Below are 16,466 nucleotides of genomic sequence, written 5' to 3' on the forward strand. Positions count from 1 at the left end.
CCTTAAATCATAACATGCAGTACTCCATTAATAATAAATGCAATATGGAGCAGATGTGCTGATCGAAGAGAGGTGGAGGAAAAATCACAGTTTCTTGTTCATCAAACCACACCCTAATGCCAGTGGTGGAAAAAGTACTCACATTTTGAGTATCAATACTGCAATGTAAAACTACTCCGTTACAAGTATCAATACTGCAATGTAAAACTACTCCGTTACAAGTATCAATACTGCAATGTAAAACTACTCCGTTACAAGTATCAATACTGCAATGTAAAACTACTCCGTTACAAGTATCAATACTGCAATGTAAAACTACTCCGTTACAAGTAAAAGTCCGGAAATTCAAAATGTACTCAAGTAAAAGTACGAAAGTATTGCTATCAAAATGTACTCGAAGTACCACAAGTAGAAAGTATTCATTATGCAGAATGTCTCATTTCAGGTTTTCAAATGTATAAAAAAAATATTTTGAAAATAGCCGATCTACAAGCTCACAATGCGTCGCGATGCGACGCATTGTGAGCTTGTAGACCGGCTATTTTCAAATGGCCAAAATGTTTATAGGGCTGAAGTGGGCAATGTATGCCTTATAAATAATAATCCAAATCTACGAAGTAACTAAAGCTGTCAAATTAATGTTGCGGAGTAAAAGTACAATATTCGCCTCTGAGATGTAGTAGAAGTAAAAGTATTGGAAATTGAAAATGCTCAAGTAAAAGTACAAACACCTCAAAAATTGTACTTAGGTACAGTACTTAGTTACTTTCCACCACTGCCTAATATTAACACTGTACACACAGTATAGGGACCGCCGCGGTTGTTCATCAGCTGTTAAGTGTTGGGCGCGAAAGTGAGATGCTGCTGTTTGGCCTCTCCGCCGCCAGGCTGTGTGATAACGGCAGAGTACCGCTGTCCGGTGTTACGAGGAATAGTGGGCTGTTTCTCCGGCTCGGTGTCCGAAGAGGGAGACGCGTCGTGGGCTGCCTCGTCCTTCAGCGAGTTGGGGTCCTCCGCCTGTTTCCTGGACTTTTTGTTGCGGTGGCCCGTCTTGTGCTTGGAGTTAGCCCGGTCCATCTCTTTCCTGTCAAAGTACATCCTTTCAGGTTTACAGAAAAGCAACGCGTGTCAATTCGACTCTGAGCGTGTACAAAATGCAATGGGTTACATTTTGGTTACATTCTCAGTTTGTTTGGAATTGATAAAGATGGAGAGCCGCGATTTTTTGTCTATGGAGTTAACATTACTCTTAATAGACCCCCGGCCAGGTGTGGTTAGGATATTGAAATATGTCTTCAATGTGTATTTTTGGTTTCTTCCTGAAAGCTGAAAGTCAAAAGGCCCAATCGAAATGACAGTGATATAGTGACATCACAATATCATCTCCTCCCCTAACCCCTCCCCCTTTATCATACAACAGCTGTGCGTGAGGCTTCAGTTCAGGTGAAACACTTTCTGTACACTTTTTTTACAATTTACAATTACAATTTAGGCATTTAGCAGACGCTCTTAATCCAGAGCGACTTACATTAAGCAAGAACAAAAAAGCATGGCAATACATCACATACATAAAAAGTAGTTTTCATGAAACATGCGTAAGCTAAGAACGTAACAGTGGAATATCTATATAATAATGAAACTATACATATAAACTATACATATATACTATAAAGTGCTATGACTACATACAATGCAATCCTAGTGCTGTCTACATCACATGCTATAAGTCTGTATAAAATGCTATCTAAGTCTACAAAAAGTGCTATCTAAGGGGCTAGGGTAAGTGCTACGGGCCATGATGGAGTCTGAAAAGGTGGGTTTTCAGACTATGGCGGAAGATTGGGAAGTGCATGGGAAGTGCATTCCATAGTTTTGGAGCCAGAACGAAGGGAGAAGAGTTTGGGACGTGTATAGCGTTGTCCCGGCGTTTTTAGTGAGGGTACTTCCAGCTTCCCTGCGTTGGCTGATCTGAGTGCGCGGGAGGGTTTGTAGGGTTTGATCATACTTGCAAGATATGGGGGCGCCATACCTTTGGTTGCTTTGAATGCCAGCATCAGAGTTTTGTATTCTGTGCGGGCAGCGACCGGGAGCCAATGGAGGGAGCGGAGAAGGGGGGGGAGACATGTGAGAATTTTGGCTGGTTGAAGACCAAGCCAAAAACAATCTTTCTCCTAGTATTATCATAGTACCTGATGATCATGTTTTTTTTTTGGGGGGGGGGGGATCACGGTATTCCATCTTTAATGAACACTGAGGTTTTACTGTATGGCTTCATCTTGTTCGCATGTCTTTTCAAACACCACTGAGTCATACTTGAAATCGATGACTTCGAACTTCCTCTCTCGGTAGAAGGAGCTTGTGTTCATCATGTAGAGCAGGATCAGTTCACACGCAAAGGCTCCCTGGAGAAAGGAACAGTGTTGACATTTAAAACCCTACTGTAGTGTTTGCGAGCCAATGATAATTAACTTTATTTGCAAAACAAAAGTGCTTTGCATAAAACTGAAAAGAAAATGTTAAATCGATTCAGCAGCAGAATAAAAACACGACTTAACCCATTTAGGCCTGACGTCGAAATTTAAAAAAATGTCTTCTAAATCCTGATGGTTTTCTGAAATACCTCATGTGTCTGTATCAGTGGTTCTCAATATTTCATGTCAAGGACCCCAAAAAATATATGTAATTGGCCGCCGACCCCCGTCTGAAAATATGTTGTTCCAGGGACGCCCCCCAAGAAGCAAAGATTTGAGTTAAAAAAATATATATTCAGATTTGCACCACATTTTCATGACTTTTAAAAAATAGCAGACCTACAAGCTCATGAGCTCATGAGCTTGTAGGTCTGCTATTTTTCAATAGCTAAAGTATAACGTAACGCTTAAAAACACCAAAAGGGGTTCCCGCCCAAAATGGGTTAATATAAAGTAAAATATAAGTTAAGTGATAAATAAAAACATTATTAAATGGAATCAAATTATGGCAAGTCCTTTTAATAAAAAAAGATATGTTAAGAAGGGATTTAAAAGAAAACCCAAATAAGATAGATGTGCTAGGAATGCAATTTTGATCAGAAACCATATTTACAGACTACAGAACAACTCATATAGGTCAGGGGATCTTAGTATAATCTTATCTGACAGAAGGAATTGACTTTAAAGAAACACGTTTTTTCTGTTTTTTGATGTTTGTTTCTGAACAAATATCAAATATTGGTTCACTTTTCTAATATTCTAGCCCACAAAATAAATCTGGACCATGCTTCAATTTTCGGACCGAACCTTGGTATTTTGGCATAACCTGATCAACTGTAGGAATTGAATTAAAAAAAAACATTTTTTTTCTGTTTTTTGACATTTGTTTCTGAACAAACATCAAATATTGGTTCATTTTTCCAATTTTCTAGCACATACAAAATATCAGGACAATGCTCCAATTTCTGATTGTATCGGTCAGGGGATCTTAGTATAATCTTATCTGACAGAAGGAATTGACTTTAAAGAAACACGTTTTTTCTGTTTTTTGACGTTTGTTTCTGAACAAATATCAAATATTGGTTCACTTTTCTAATATTCTAGCCCACAAAAGAAATCTGGACCATGCTTAAATTTTCGGACCGAACCTTGGTATTTTGGCATAACCTGATCAACTGTATGAATTGAATTTTAAAAAAACACATTTTTTCTGTTTTTTGACATTTGTTTCTGAACAAACATCAAATATTGGTTCATTTTTCCAATTTTCTAGCACATACAAAATATCAGGACAATGCTCCAATTTCTGATTGTATCGACCCGTTTGCCGGGATCTTAGTATAATCTGATCGACAATAGGAATTGAGTGGACCACAAGTGTTCTGTTTTCTGATGTTTATTTCAGAACAAACATCAAACATTGGGTCATTTTCCCAATTTTCTAACCCACAAAAAAATCAGGATAATGTCATTCGTATTTTACCATTATTTGATTTTGAACTGACAATGGTAAGAGCTTTTTAAAAAAAAATCTATTTCTTAAATTTTCACCCCAGTACAAAAAGCAAAACATAGGCCCAATATTCAATTTTCTAGCCCACAAAGAAATCATCATCATCATTGTCACTTAGGTCACATGGTCTTCAACTTCACAATAAAAGCTGTGGTCTAGTCAGCGGACAGGCAGGCAGGCAGACAGGCAGGCAGACAGGCAGGTAGACAGGCACAGACAGACAGACAGACAGACACTTAGAACATTGACATACAGTTTTATACCTCAATGCCATACACTAGGCTATAATAATAATAAAATATATATATATATATATTTATTTTTTCCAGATTTTTTTGCGGCTTTCGCCTTATCTAACTATAAATGCACCACGTGTGTACGTGTGTGTGTGTGTGTGTGTGTGTGTGTGTGCCTGCCTGCCTGCGTGCGTGCGTGCGTGCGTGCGTGCGTGCGTGCGTGCGTGCGTACGTACGTAACTCGACAACCCTTTGCCCCACCAACTTCCATCCATGAGTCAGTGGCATGCACCGTTGTCCAGAAACACCACAAAAGGCTCTGGTCATGCTCTGCCAGTGGACCTAATGAGGCCAAGTCCCCTAACCTGTGTAATTTCCAGCCTCTGCCTCAACCAATTGATTGCCATGGCAACCCCACACCTGCCAATTGATTACTTAACCAGTTTGCACTCTTCAAATGAACCCTTACGGATCAATTTGGTTCCATTTATACTCTCTCAAGTTAAATCAACACTCTGGGTGCTATCATTCAGTTTATTTTATAACACAAGGCGAAAATGACATGGGTCAATATATGAAGAATTGACCCTGACTCATTGACCCTAAGCTCATATGTATCTTAGACCAGTCTTAGGCAGCAGATATGGGAATGACACGTACCGTATCCCCCTCACCAGTGACCATGCAGCTGTTTGGTGCAAGGAATCGGATATCACATTTTCTAACTCAAAATAAAAGTTTACAGAAAAGAGGTTACTCTAGGTCTAGGGTATAGGTGACAAAAAAATGGGAAAAAACAATAGTCTGGTTTCCTACAGCAACCACACTAATAATCATTATTTATTATTATTATTACTTTTATTATTTTTATTATTATAGCGACCGTAGGTCGCAGTTTATACTATGAAAACCTGCATCTCGTGTCCGTCATGCCTCAAGACATGCTCCATGCATATATGGCCAGTACAGAATTAATTCCATATTTGTGCTGACCTCATCAAACCCTTAGATCTCCATATATGGACCTGACCTGTTCTGACATTCCATATGTTGATCTGACCTCATCAAACTCGCTCCATATATGGCACGTGTCATGGAGAAGACTGGATCACCTAGATCTGCATATATGGACCCGGCCAGTAACCTGACCTCATAGACACCACCATAGATTTATAGTTGAACTCCTGCTTTTTAACTGTGCAGTATAGAAGCTCTTTGCCCTTCTCACCCTCAGGGCGTCTTACTGGTAATTATTATTATTGGCTGGTAATCCAGTCTGGCAGTGTGCCGCGGGTTCGACTCCCGATCCCGACGGCCTTTACTGCATGATCACCCCCCCATCTCTCTCCCCATTTCCTGTCAGCCTACCTATCCCTCTATTAAAAAATCACACCCGTGTAAAGTGAGGGGCACTAATATATTAAAGTCTAACTCATGTTGATTAGGTGATGTAATGGTGATGACGTAAAACAGTGCAAACACAAACATTAAACGCCATTAACAATAAAGAGACAATATGACGTAATAAGGCACATTATGACGTAAATGTTCCCTTCATTGTCAATGGCGTTTACAAAACAAACATTAAATTATAGACAAACATTAGCGCCCCTCAAACTAGACCTGTACGTGCCCGCTGGCCACCGGCCTACTTGGGAACGATGCAACTTGGGTACCTAATAATATGCGTTGTCATAGCACCTGTTTTATCTGTCTGTGCCCCTTTTGTGCCCATACTGTATATGGAGATCTCCGTAGTAGGCAATACCCGTTGTCATAGCACCCATTTGCCACATGGAGATCTCTGTATATGTCTGTCTGCCTGTGTCTGAAGAGTGCAAACTGACTGTGAAAAGTGGACTGGTTAAGTAATCAATTGGCAGGTGTGGGGTTGCCATGGCAATCAATTGGTTGAGGCAGAGGCTGGAAATTACACAGGTTAGGGGACTTGGCCTCATTAGGCCTCACACACACACACACACACACACACACACACACACACACACACACATGCACGTGCATTTATAATTAAGGCGAAAGCCGCAAAAAATATCTGGAAAAAATATATATATCTTTATTATTATTATTATTATTATTATTATTATTATTATTATTATTATTATTATTATTATTATTATTATTATTATTATAGCCTAGTGTATGGCATTGAGGTATACAACTGTATGTCAATGTTCTAAGCATCTGTCTGTCTGTGCCTGTCTGCCTGCCTGTCTGCCTGCCTGCCTGCCTGTCCGCTGACTAGACCACAGCTTTTATTGTGAAGTTAAAGACCATGTGACCTAAGTGACAATGATGATGATGATTTGTTAGTGGGCTAGAAAATTGAATATTGGGCCTATTTTTTGCTTTTTGTACTGGGGTGGACATTTAAGAAATAGATTTTTTTTTAAAGCTCTTACCATTGTCAGTTCAAAATCAAATAATGGTAAAATACGAATGACATTTTACTGATTTTTTTTTATGTTGATGTTTGTTCTGAAATAAACATCAGAAAACAGAGAACACTTGTGGTCCACTCAATTCCTATTGTCGATCAGATTATACTAAGATCCCGGCAAACGGGTCGATACGGTCAGGGGATCTTAGTATAATCTTATCTGACAGAAGGAATTGACTTTAAAGAAACACGTTTTTTCTGTTTTTTGATGTTTGTTTCTGAACAAATATCAAATATTGGTTCACTTTTCTAATATTCTAGCCCACAAAATAAATCTGGACCATGCTTCAATTTTCGGACCGAACCTTGGTATTTTGGCATAACCTGATCAACTGTAGGAATTGAATTAAAAAAAAACATTTTTTTTCTGTTTTTTGACATTTGTTTCTGAACAAACATCAAATATTGGTTCATTTTTCCAATTTTCTAGCACATACAAAATATCAGGACAATGCTCCAATTTCTGATTGTATCGACCCGTTTGCCGGGATCTTAGTATAATCTGATCGACAATAGGAATTGAGTGGACCACAAGTGTTCTCTGTTTTCTGATGTTTATTTCAGAACAAACATCAACATAAAAAAAAATCAGTAAAATGTCATTCGTATTTTACCATTATTTGATTTTGAACTGACAATGGTAAGAGCTTTAAAAAAAAATCTATTTCTTAAATGTCCACCCCAGTACAAAAAGCAAAAAATAGGCCCAATATTCAATTTTCTAGCCCACTAACAAATCATCATCATCATTGTCACTTAGGTCACATGGTCTTTAACTTCACAATAAAAGCTGTGGTCTAGTCAGCGGACAGGCAGGCAGGCAGGCAGACAGGCAGGCAGACAGGCACAGACAGACAGATGCTTAGAACATTGACATACAGTTGTATACCTCAATGCCATACACTAGGCTATAATAATAATAATAATAATAATAATAATAATAATAATAATAATAATAATAATAATAATAATAATAATAATAATAATAAAGATATATATATTTTTTCCAGATATTTTTTGCGGCTTTCGCCTTAATTATAAATGCACGTGCATGTGTGTGTGTGTGTGTGTGTGTGTGTGTGTGTGTGTGTGTGTGTGAGGCCTAATGAGGCCAAGTCCCCTAACCTGTGTAATTTCCAGCCTCTGCCTCAACCAATTGATTGCCATGGCAACCCCACACCTGCCAATTGATTACTTAACCAGTCCACTTTTCACAGTCAGTTTGCACTCTTCAGACACAGGCAGACAGACATATACAGAGATCTCCATGTGGCAAATGGGTGCTATGACAACGGGTATTGCCTACTACGGAGATCTCCATATACAGTATGGGCACAAAAGGGGCACAGACAGATAAAACAGGTGCTATGACAACGCATATTATTAGGTACCCAAGTTGCATCGTTCCCAAGTAGGCCGGTGGCCAGCGGGCACGTACAGGTCTAGTTTGAGGGGCGCTAATGTTTGTCTATAATTTAATGTTTGTTTTGTAAACGCCATTGACAATGAAGGGAACATTTACGTCATAATGTGCCTTATTACGTCATATTGTCTCTTTATTGTTAATGGCGTTTAATGTTTGTGTTTGCACTGTTTTACGTCATCACCATTACATCACCTAATCAACATGAGTTAGACTTTAATATATTAGTGCCCCTCACTTTACACGGGTGTGATTTTTTAATAGAGGGATAGGTAGGCTGACAGGAAATGGGGAGAGAGATGGGGGGGTGATCATGCAGTAAAGGCCGTCGGGATCGGGAGTCGAACCCGCGGCACACTGCCAGACTGGATTACCAGCCAATAATAATAATTACCAGTAAGACGCCCTGAGGGTGAGAAGGGCAAAGAGCTTCTATACTGCACAGTTAAAAAGCAGGAGTTCAACTATAAATCTATGGTGGTGTCTATGAGGTCAGGTTACTGGCCGGGTCCATATATGCAGATCTAGGTGATCCAGTCTTCTCCATGACACGTGCCATATATGGAGCGAGTTTGATGAGGTCAGATCAACATATGGAATGTCAGAACAGGTCAGGTCCATATATGGAGATCTAAGGGTTTGATGAGGTCAGCACAAATATGGAATTAATTCTGTACTGGCCATATATGCATGGAGCATGTCTTGAGGCATGACGGACACGAGATGCAGGTTTTCATAGTATAAACTGCGACCTACGGTCGCTATAATAATAAAAATAATAAAAGTAATAATAATAATAAATAATGATTATTAGTGTGGTTGCTGTAGGAAACCAGACTATTGTTTTTTCCCATTTTTTTGTCACCTATACCCTAGACCTAGAGTAACCTCTTTTCTGTAAACTTTTATTTTGAGTTAGAAAATGTGATATCCGATTCCTTGCACCAAACAGCTGCATGGTCACTGGTGAGGGGGATACGGTACGTGTCATTCCCATATCTGCTGCCTAAGACTGGTCTAAGATACATATGAGCTTAGGGTCAATGAGTCAGGGTCAATTCTTCATATATTGACCCATGTCATTTTCGCCTTGTGTTATAAAATAAACTGAATGATAGCACCCAGAGTGTTGATTTAACTTGAGAGAGTATAAATGGAACCAAATTGATCCGTAAGGGTTCATTTGAAGAGTGCAAACTGGTTAAGTAATCAATTGGCAGGTGTGGGGTTGCCATGGCAATCAATTGGTTGAGGCAGAGGCTGGAAATTACACAGGTTAGGGGACTTGGCCTCATTAGGTCCACTGGCAGAGCATGACCAGAGCCTTTTGTGGTGTTTCTGGACAACGGTGCATGCCACTGACTCATGGATGGAAGTTGGTGGGGCAAAGGGTTGTCGAGTTACGTACGTACGCACGCACGCACGCACGCACGCACGCACGCACGCACGCACGCAGGCAGGCAGGCACACACACACACACACACACACACACACACACGTACACACGTGGTGCATTTATAGTTAGATAAGGCGAAAGCCGCAAAAAAATCTGGAAAAAATAAATATATATATATATATATTTTATTATTATTATAGCCTAGTGTATGGCATTGAGGTATAAAACTGTATGTCAATGTTCTAAGTGTCTGTCTGTCTGTCTGTCTGTGCCTGTCTACCTGCCTGTCTGCCTGCCTGTCTGCCTGCCTGCCTGTCCGCTGACTAGACCACAGCTTTTATTGTGAAGTTGAAGACCATGTGACCTAAGTGACAATGATGATGATGATTTCTTTGTGGGCTAGAAAATTGAATATTGGGCCTATGTTTTGCTTTTTGTACTGGGGTGAAAATTTAAGAAATAGATTTTTTTTTAAAAAGCTCTTACCATTGTCAGTTCAAAATCAAATAATGGTAAAATACGAATGACATTATCCTGATTTTTTTGTGGGTTAGAAAATTGGGAAAATGACCCAATGTTTGATGTTTGTTCTGAAATAAACATCAGAAAACAGAACACTTGTGGTCCACTCAATTCCTATTGTCGATCAGATTATACTAAGATCCCGGCAAACGGGTCGATACAATCAGAAATTGGAGCATTGTCCTGATATTTTGTATGTGCTAGAAAATTGGAAAAATGAACCAATATTTGATGTTTGTTCAGAAACAAATGTCAAAAAACAGAAAAAATGTGTTTTTTTAAAATTCAATTCATACAGTTGATCAGGTTATGCCAAAATACCAAGGTTCGGTCCGAAAATTTAAGCATGGTCCAGATTTCTTTTGTGGGCTAGAATATTAGAAAAGTGAACCAATATTTGATATTTGTTCAGAAACAAACGTCAAAAAACAGAAAAAACGTGTTTCTTTAAAGTCAATTCCTTCTGTCAGATAAGATTATACTAAGATCCCCTGACCCATATAGAGCATTCCATTGACTTCTTTCTTTAGTTTTTGTTTCATTTGCGGTCTATTTGTATGCCCGATTCTTGTATTTAAAGTTTTCGTTTAATGTTTCTGTGTAAAATTAGAAAAAGTAATAAACATTGAGTCATTAACCCATTTTGGGCACCCTGTTGGTGTTTTAAGCATTATGTTATGCTTTAGCTATTGAAAAATAGCAGATCTACAAGCTCATAGCGCAGCACCGAGTGCCGCGCTACGAGCTTGAAGGTCTGCTATTTTTGAAAAATCGTGAAAATGTGGCCCAAATGTTTGAATATATTCTTTCAGAGCAAACATTTTGAACTCAAATCTTTGCTTCTGGGGGGGTCCCTGGAACAACATATTTTCATATGGCGGTCGGCGACCAATGAAATATTTTTGGGGGTCCTTGACATAAAAATGTCAAGGACGTCAGGGCAAAATGACGTCAGGGCAAAATGGGTTAAAAACAAAAAGGAAAAAAAGACCCCTTCTTGTGTTATCTTAAACTTTGGGAGTGATTGGACAAACACACACTGGTATATACAGTAAATTGAATATTTCAATACTCACTGCTCCCATCAAAGCAAGGCCAGACCCAAGGGCAATTAATGTAGGAACGATACTGAATTTCCCAGCCTGAAAAAACAGCAAAAGATTGAAATGTCAACACCAAAACGTCTCTACTCATTCTAAAGAAAGAAACCAAAACGTCTCTACTCATTCTAAAGAAAGAAAGTTAAATGTCAACACCAAAACGTCTCTACTCATTCTAAAGAAAGAAAGTTAAAATCACTGTCCTACTGTACCTTTCCATTGATCATTATATCGAAGCGAATCCCAAACACTTTATACAAAGTCCGGTAGCTTTCACCATTTTCGTCTTTATAGTATCTGGCATATCTGGGGGGAAATCATTCATGGAAATCAAGTTAACCCATTCTAGGCGGGAACCCCTTTTGGTGTTAGCATTATGTTATGCTTTAGCTATTGAAAAATAGCAGATCTACAAGCTCATAGCTTGTAGATCTGCTATTTTGGAAAAATCGAAGAACGACTGACAGAAACATAGCTTTTTCAGAAAACTGTCAGGATGTAGAAGACATTTTTAGAATCTGATCTCAGGTCAAAATGGGTTGATCAAATACTGTACTCTATCTTCTATGTACTAAAATACACATACACAGCATAGGAAAATATATCTACCTGAAATTGTATCCCGACGTGACAGAGTTGTTCAGGTTCATGTCCAAACGTGTAAAACTATACTGTGGATTACACTGTGAGTAATCCTTATCCAGATCGCAGTTCCACTCGATAAGAATGCCGACTGAACCACCCTGGGGGGGGAGAGAGAGAGAGAGAGAGAGACGTTAGCGTGCAAAACAAGGCCACTGGCCACGACAATATTCCGTCCAAATCTCTCAGAGACACAGACCCCCCCCCACCCCCTCCCCCTCTATTGCTCCATTCATTGCCCACATAACAAACCGCTCCATCAGCCAGAGGCACATCCCACAGGATTTCAAACTAGTGAGAGACTGAGAGTCACCCCTCTGTATAAAAATCACACCTATGCCGTCCAAATTCCTCAGAGACGCAGACCCCCCTCCCCCTCTATTGCTCCATTCATTGCCCACATAACAAACCTCTCCATCAGCCAGAGGCACATCCCGCAAAATTCACCCCTCTGTATAAAAATCACACCCGTATCATCATAGAACGAAAATACTGTACATCGCTTGGATGCACTATAGACGTATCCTCAGTGATGTATCCCAAGGTCATCGGGGTTTCGGGTCTCGCGAACATCATACCCCTCACTCGGGTGACCCAGCCGGGGTGATCAAGTCCCGACTTACGTCCCAGTAGCTACCCTCGATCAGACCCACTATGGAAAGACCAGGGCCACACAATCCTTTGGATCCACTCCGGAACTACTCTGCCGGGACTGGGAGGTACAATTCTGGCATGTGGAGGGACTAGGCTCTGTGGGTTGACTCTTGTCCGAGCCCCTCCTACGTCTCACCAGGTCCACTCCTGCTCTCACCAGGAGTACAGCGAGGACCTGTGCGTTGCACCAGACTCCCAGCACCAGACACACATTCAGGAGTGGTGGTTTCTTGAGCCGCAATGGTTCTGCAGGCTCCACCTGGGCAACGGTGGTACTGCCGGCTCCGCTTGCGGCTCGAATGGCCCTCCTGCCCACCGAAGGTTTTATGGGCTTCCTCCTGACGGAGGATTCAGGCTGGGGCGCTAACCCATACTACTCCCAGGGTACCGTCTACATTCTGGCTGTCACCCGTCTCTCCGGTGGTCACCAGACTATACCTGGTTGTCACATAGTCTATTCCTATGAGGAACACATTATCATGATACATTATCATGACGTAAACATGTCTATTTGCTCAGTCACATTATGACGGAAATTCTCCATTCATTGTCAATGGGAATTTAGTCTTTGTGTAGGACAGAAATAGCCGATGTACGGATATTATGAAACTAAATTCCCTATGCTTTTGGTCCCAACTTATGAACCTTAAAACATAACATCAGCTTCACTAAAAGCCCTCCGCATGGGGGAGTCTACAGTTGGACATCAATGGTATTACTCAACCAACACAACCACACAATATTGCTAAACTTAAATAAACAACGACTTGCCTTTTGTCATTTATTTATAAAACACACTCATACACAAACACACACACTCTAACTATACTGTGTACAGTTTCCTATGACCGACCCGTGTGCACTCTACACGTGGTTGATTTTGCATTAGTATGAGCTTCAGTAGTAGCAATAGCAGCAGTATTAGCAGTAGCAGCAGCAGGTAATATAACACTGGACCGTCCACTCTGTAGACTTTCTCCGACTGACCACAGCCAGCCTGCGCATGCGCCTTGATGCCACACAACCCCTTTGGATATTAACTCAAATAAGAACCACAGCCGACACACGCTTGCGTTCCTAGTGAAAACAAATACTGTACTAACATAAAGAATGTACACAAAATGATCCTAACATCCTAAAGCTAAGTTAAGAATGTAAACATTGTTTGAAAATATTTAGAAGAAAATACGAGACCTCATCTCAACCACAAGAGGTCCTCGGCCACCCATAATTAACCAAACACCTCCCACTTAGTCTAGAGGTTAACTAACCGAATAGGCTACAAACTCCCACTGATATAGTCACCAATAAAAGCATCCATAAAATAATCAAATCTCTAAACTGTGCATAAAGAATTCAAGCATATGTCAAGAAGGCACGCAGGTTATTCTCAACAGTGAACCTTTAAACCTTTCCTAAAGAAGGAGGTCAGCTCAGCCGCCTACCCGTTAGTATAAAATCAAAACAAATAAACATGAATGCACACAAAAAGTCTTTCAATGTATTTCAATGTTTCAATGAGGACCTAAATCCTAATCTACTGTTGGTTTTCAATCAGGATCAGGTGGGTGTACCCAGTTAAGACTCAAACGGAAACGACCACGGTCGCAGAGAAGGACCCACTCATTTGGGCAGCAAGCCTCACGCTCCTTGACTGTGAGCATCTCCTCCCACTGCTCTTGATCGCCAGTCCTGCCAAGCAACCAGGTGTGAACAGTTCTGAGCATGTAACCTCCGACCCCACAGAGCCTGGCCAAGGCACCGTATCCCGACAGGACCACTTGGCCCTCGAGACCCAGTCCCCAAAGTTTATTTTCTCCGCTGTCAGACGCCACTGCAAGAGACCCCACAGCTGCTTCTGGCGTGGACCCCACGACGTCGACCACCGAACACTCTCCATCATCAACTACAAAGAAAGCTTTTCTCTGCAGTTTCGCTTCAACTGGTCCGTTTAGAACCCGGCAAGCTCCTTCCTTCCAGTCAGCCACAGGTCCAGCCCCGCGCAACTTGCCCATACAAGGCACGGTAAGAGTCTGGGACCAGAAACCCACCCCCTGGACGGCACTCCACACCATCTGGCTGTCGATGAAGTCGCTCTTCTGATCCGATTCTGCCAGCTGGGTTACAACTCTGTCCCTCCCACTTTGGTGCACCCAAGGGTCAAGGTGAAAACCCCCGGTGTTGAGACTGGCTACAACCCCCGCTAAGATCCCACTCTCTCTGTGGGTGTCGCTGAGGGACACGACGACGCTTCTCACCTCCACTCCAGCACCGACCTGAGACAAGCAGTCCGCCTCATCCATAACGACTGGAGCGACACATCCAGCCGGCTCGTTGCCCACGCTCATCGGCACCACAGCGTTGCATGCAGCCGTGACCTTGACCTCCATGCCGCTTTGCTCCAGACAGCACCGGGGAACCTCCACTTTCACGGCTCCTGCTCTCATGGACAAGGCGAAATGTGTCAACGCCTGCCCTGCCGTCAACTCACTGTTCTCAAACAAATCGGGATGCGTCCCACTGACGGTCTTCCCCAGTGGAGAGTCCCACAGCACAAGGTCACCGCACTGCTCCATTCGTTGAGGTGCAAGGCGCCCTTCACGGGCTGAAATTAGCATTTCCACTTCCTTTGGGCGCCTCAGCTCTTCAGGCCTAACTCCCGGGAAAAGCTCCGCCAGACGCCTGGGGTCAACTGCACAGTCAATTCTGGCAATTTCTTCCAGACTGTAGCACGTCATTTTGTGGTCATGTGGTAAAGAAGCACCTTTCTTCAAGACCTTCAAGCACACGCGGTATTTCTTCGTCTCAACTTCACATACCATTCCCCCCACTCCGTGCACGACTAGCTTCACAGGCTCTCCTTCTAGCCCCAGCCCCTCTGCTGCCTTGTGGGTGATGTAGTTTGTGTCCGAGGCCAGATCGATTAGTGCACCCAGCCAGTCCCCACGTCTGGTTGTGACTTCAACCAGCATCATGAGGGCTGGCAGCTCCTTTTGCACATCACCGTCTGCACACACCGTTGTAGACACCTTGTTAGTGCAAGCTTTCCGAATTATGTCCAATTGCTCTGGCGTAAGTTTTGCCTTCTCAAACATGGCCTCCATCTCCTTGGTTCGGCCACGGGACTCTCTTTTTGCAACCGCCTCCTTCTCGCATTGTTCTTCTTCATATTGTTCCTCTTCGCATTGTCCCTGTGAGTTTTGCTTAAGGCACAACCAATAGTGGTGATCAGACAGAGCATTGCCCTTTTTGCACTCCTCCTTATAGCACAAAAAGTTATTCCGTTTGCACTGCCCACCGTGCGGTCCCAGGCATCTGAAACATGCCTTTGCTGTTTCTACATGGGCCCTCCTGTCAGACGCACTGGCTTTTTTGAACATCTTACAGCGGAACAACTGTCCTGAGTGTCCATCCTCTCCACACACTTCACAGGGACCTTGCAATGAGCCATTCTTCCCCATGCTCACCGTTGCCCTGGTAGAAGCACGCTTATCTTGTGCTCCACCCCCCGGCCTGTCATTCGGTTTGGTGTGCGGTTGTGAACCCGGCCGCCTGGTCTGCAGTTGCACCATCTCCATTAAGACCGTGGTCTGGTCCTGAAGGAAATGCAAAAGTTTGTTAAACCGATCCTGTACAGTCACGCCATTTTGTGGATCGCACCGAAATAACAACCACCGTTGTTGCATCTCGTGCGGTAGCTTCCCTTCGAGTGCGTAAACCACCAACGGATTGTTGATTGCATCCCCGCATTGCAAATCAGTCAGCTCCATCACAGCCCTCTCCACTGTTTGGATTAGCCGCAATACCTCTCCTGGCTGGTTGTCACGCACTGCTGGGAATTCCTGTACCTCCATGATAATGTCATTCACGATCTGCCCAACGTTTCCATAACGACTCTCCAAAACGCGGAAAACATCTGCTGAATCACGACAGTTATCCAATCGAAGGTCGTTCCTCACCGCTCCAGTGATACTGTCCAGCAGATGGAAAAAACGCAACTCCTCAGTACCAGACGGCTCCGCCAAGTACTCTATTCTCCTCCAATAGTCTT

At 42.2% G+C, this 16,466-nt stretch overlaps 1 protein-coding gene across 1 annotated transcript in view; it reads right to left on the reverse strand.

Moving 5' to 3' along the window:
- Positions 1–783: 783 nt before the first annotated feature.
- p2rx5 (purinergic receptor P2X, ligand-gated ion channel, 5) overlaps positions 784–16,466 on the reverse strand; it is a 42,518-nt gene continuing 26,835 nt past the window's right edge. Inside the window, exons 8-12 of the mRNA XM_079507868.1 lie at positions 11,729–11,862; positions 11,332–11,425; positions 11,096–11,161; positions 2,314–2,402; positions 784–1,084 (exon numbers count right to left, since the gene is read on the reverse strand). Coding sequence (XP_079363994.1) covers positions 835–1,084; positions 2,314–2,402; positions 11,096–11,161; positions 11,332–11,425; positions 11,729–11,862 — 633 coding nt within the window. The 3' untranslated portion in view covers positions 784–834. The remainder of the gene's footprint in view (positions 1,085–2,313; positions 2,403–11,095; positions 11,162–11,331; positions 11,426–11,728; positions 11,863–16,466) is intronic.

Source organism: Electrona antarctica, assembly GCF_951216825.1.
Source record: "Electrona antarctica genome assembly, chromosome: 8".
Lineage (NCBI taxonomy): Eukaryota > Metazoa > Chordata > Actinopteri > Myctophiformes > Myctophidae > Electrona > Electrona antarctica.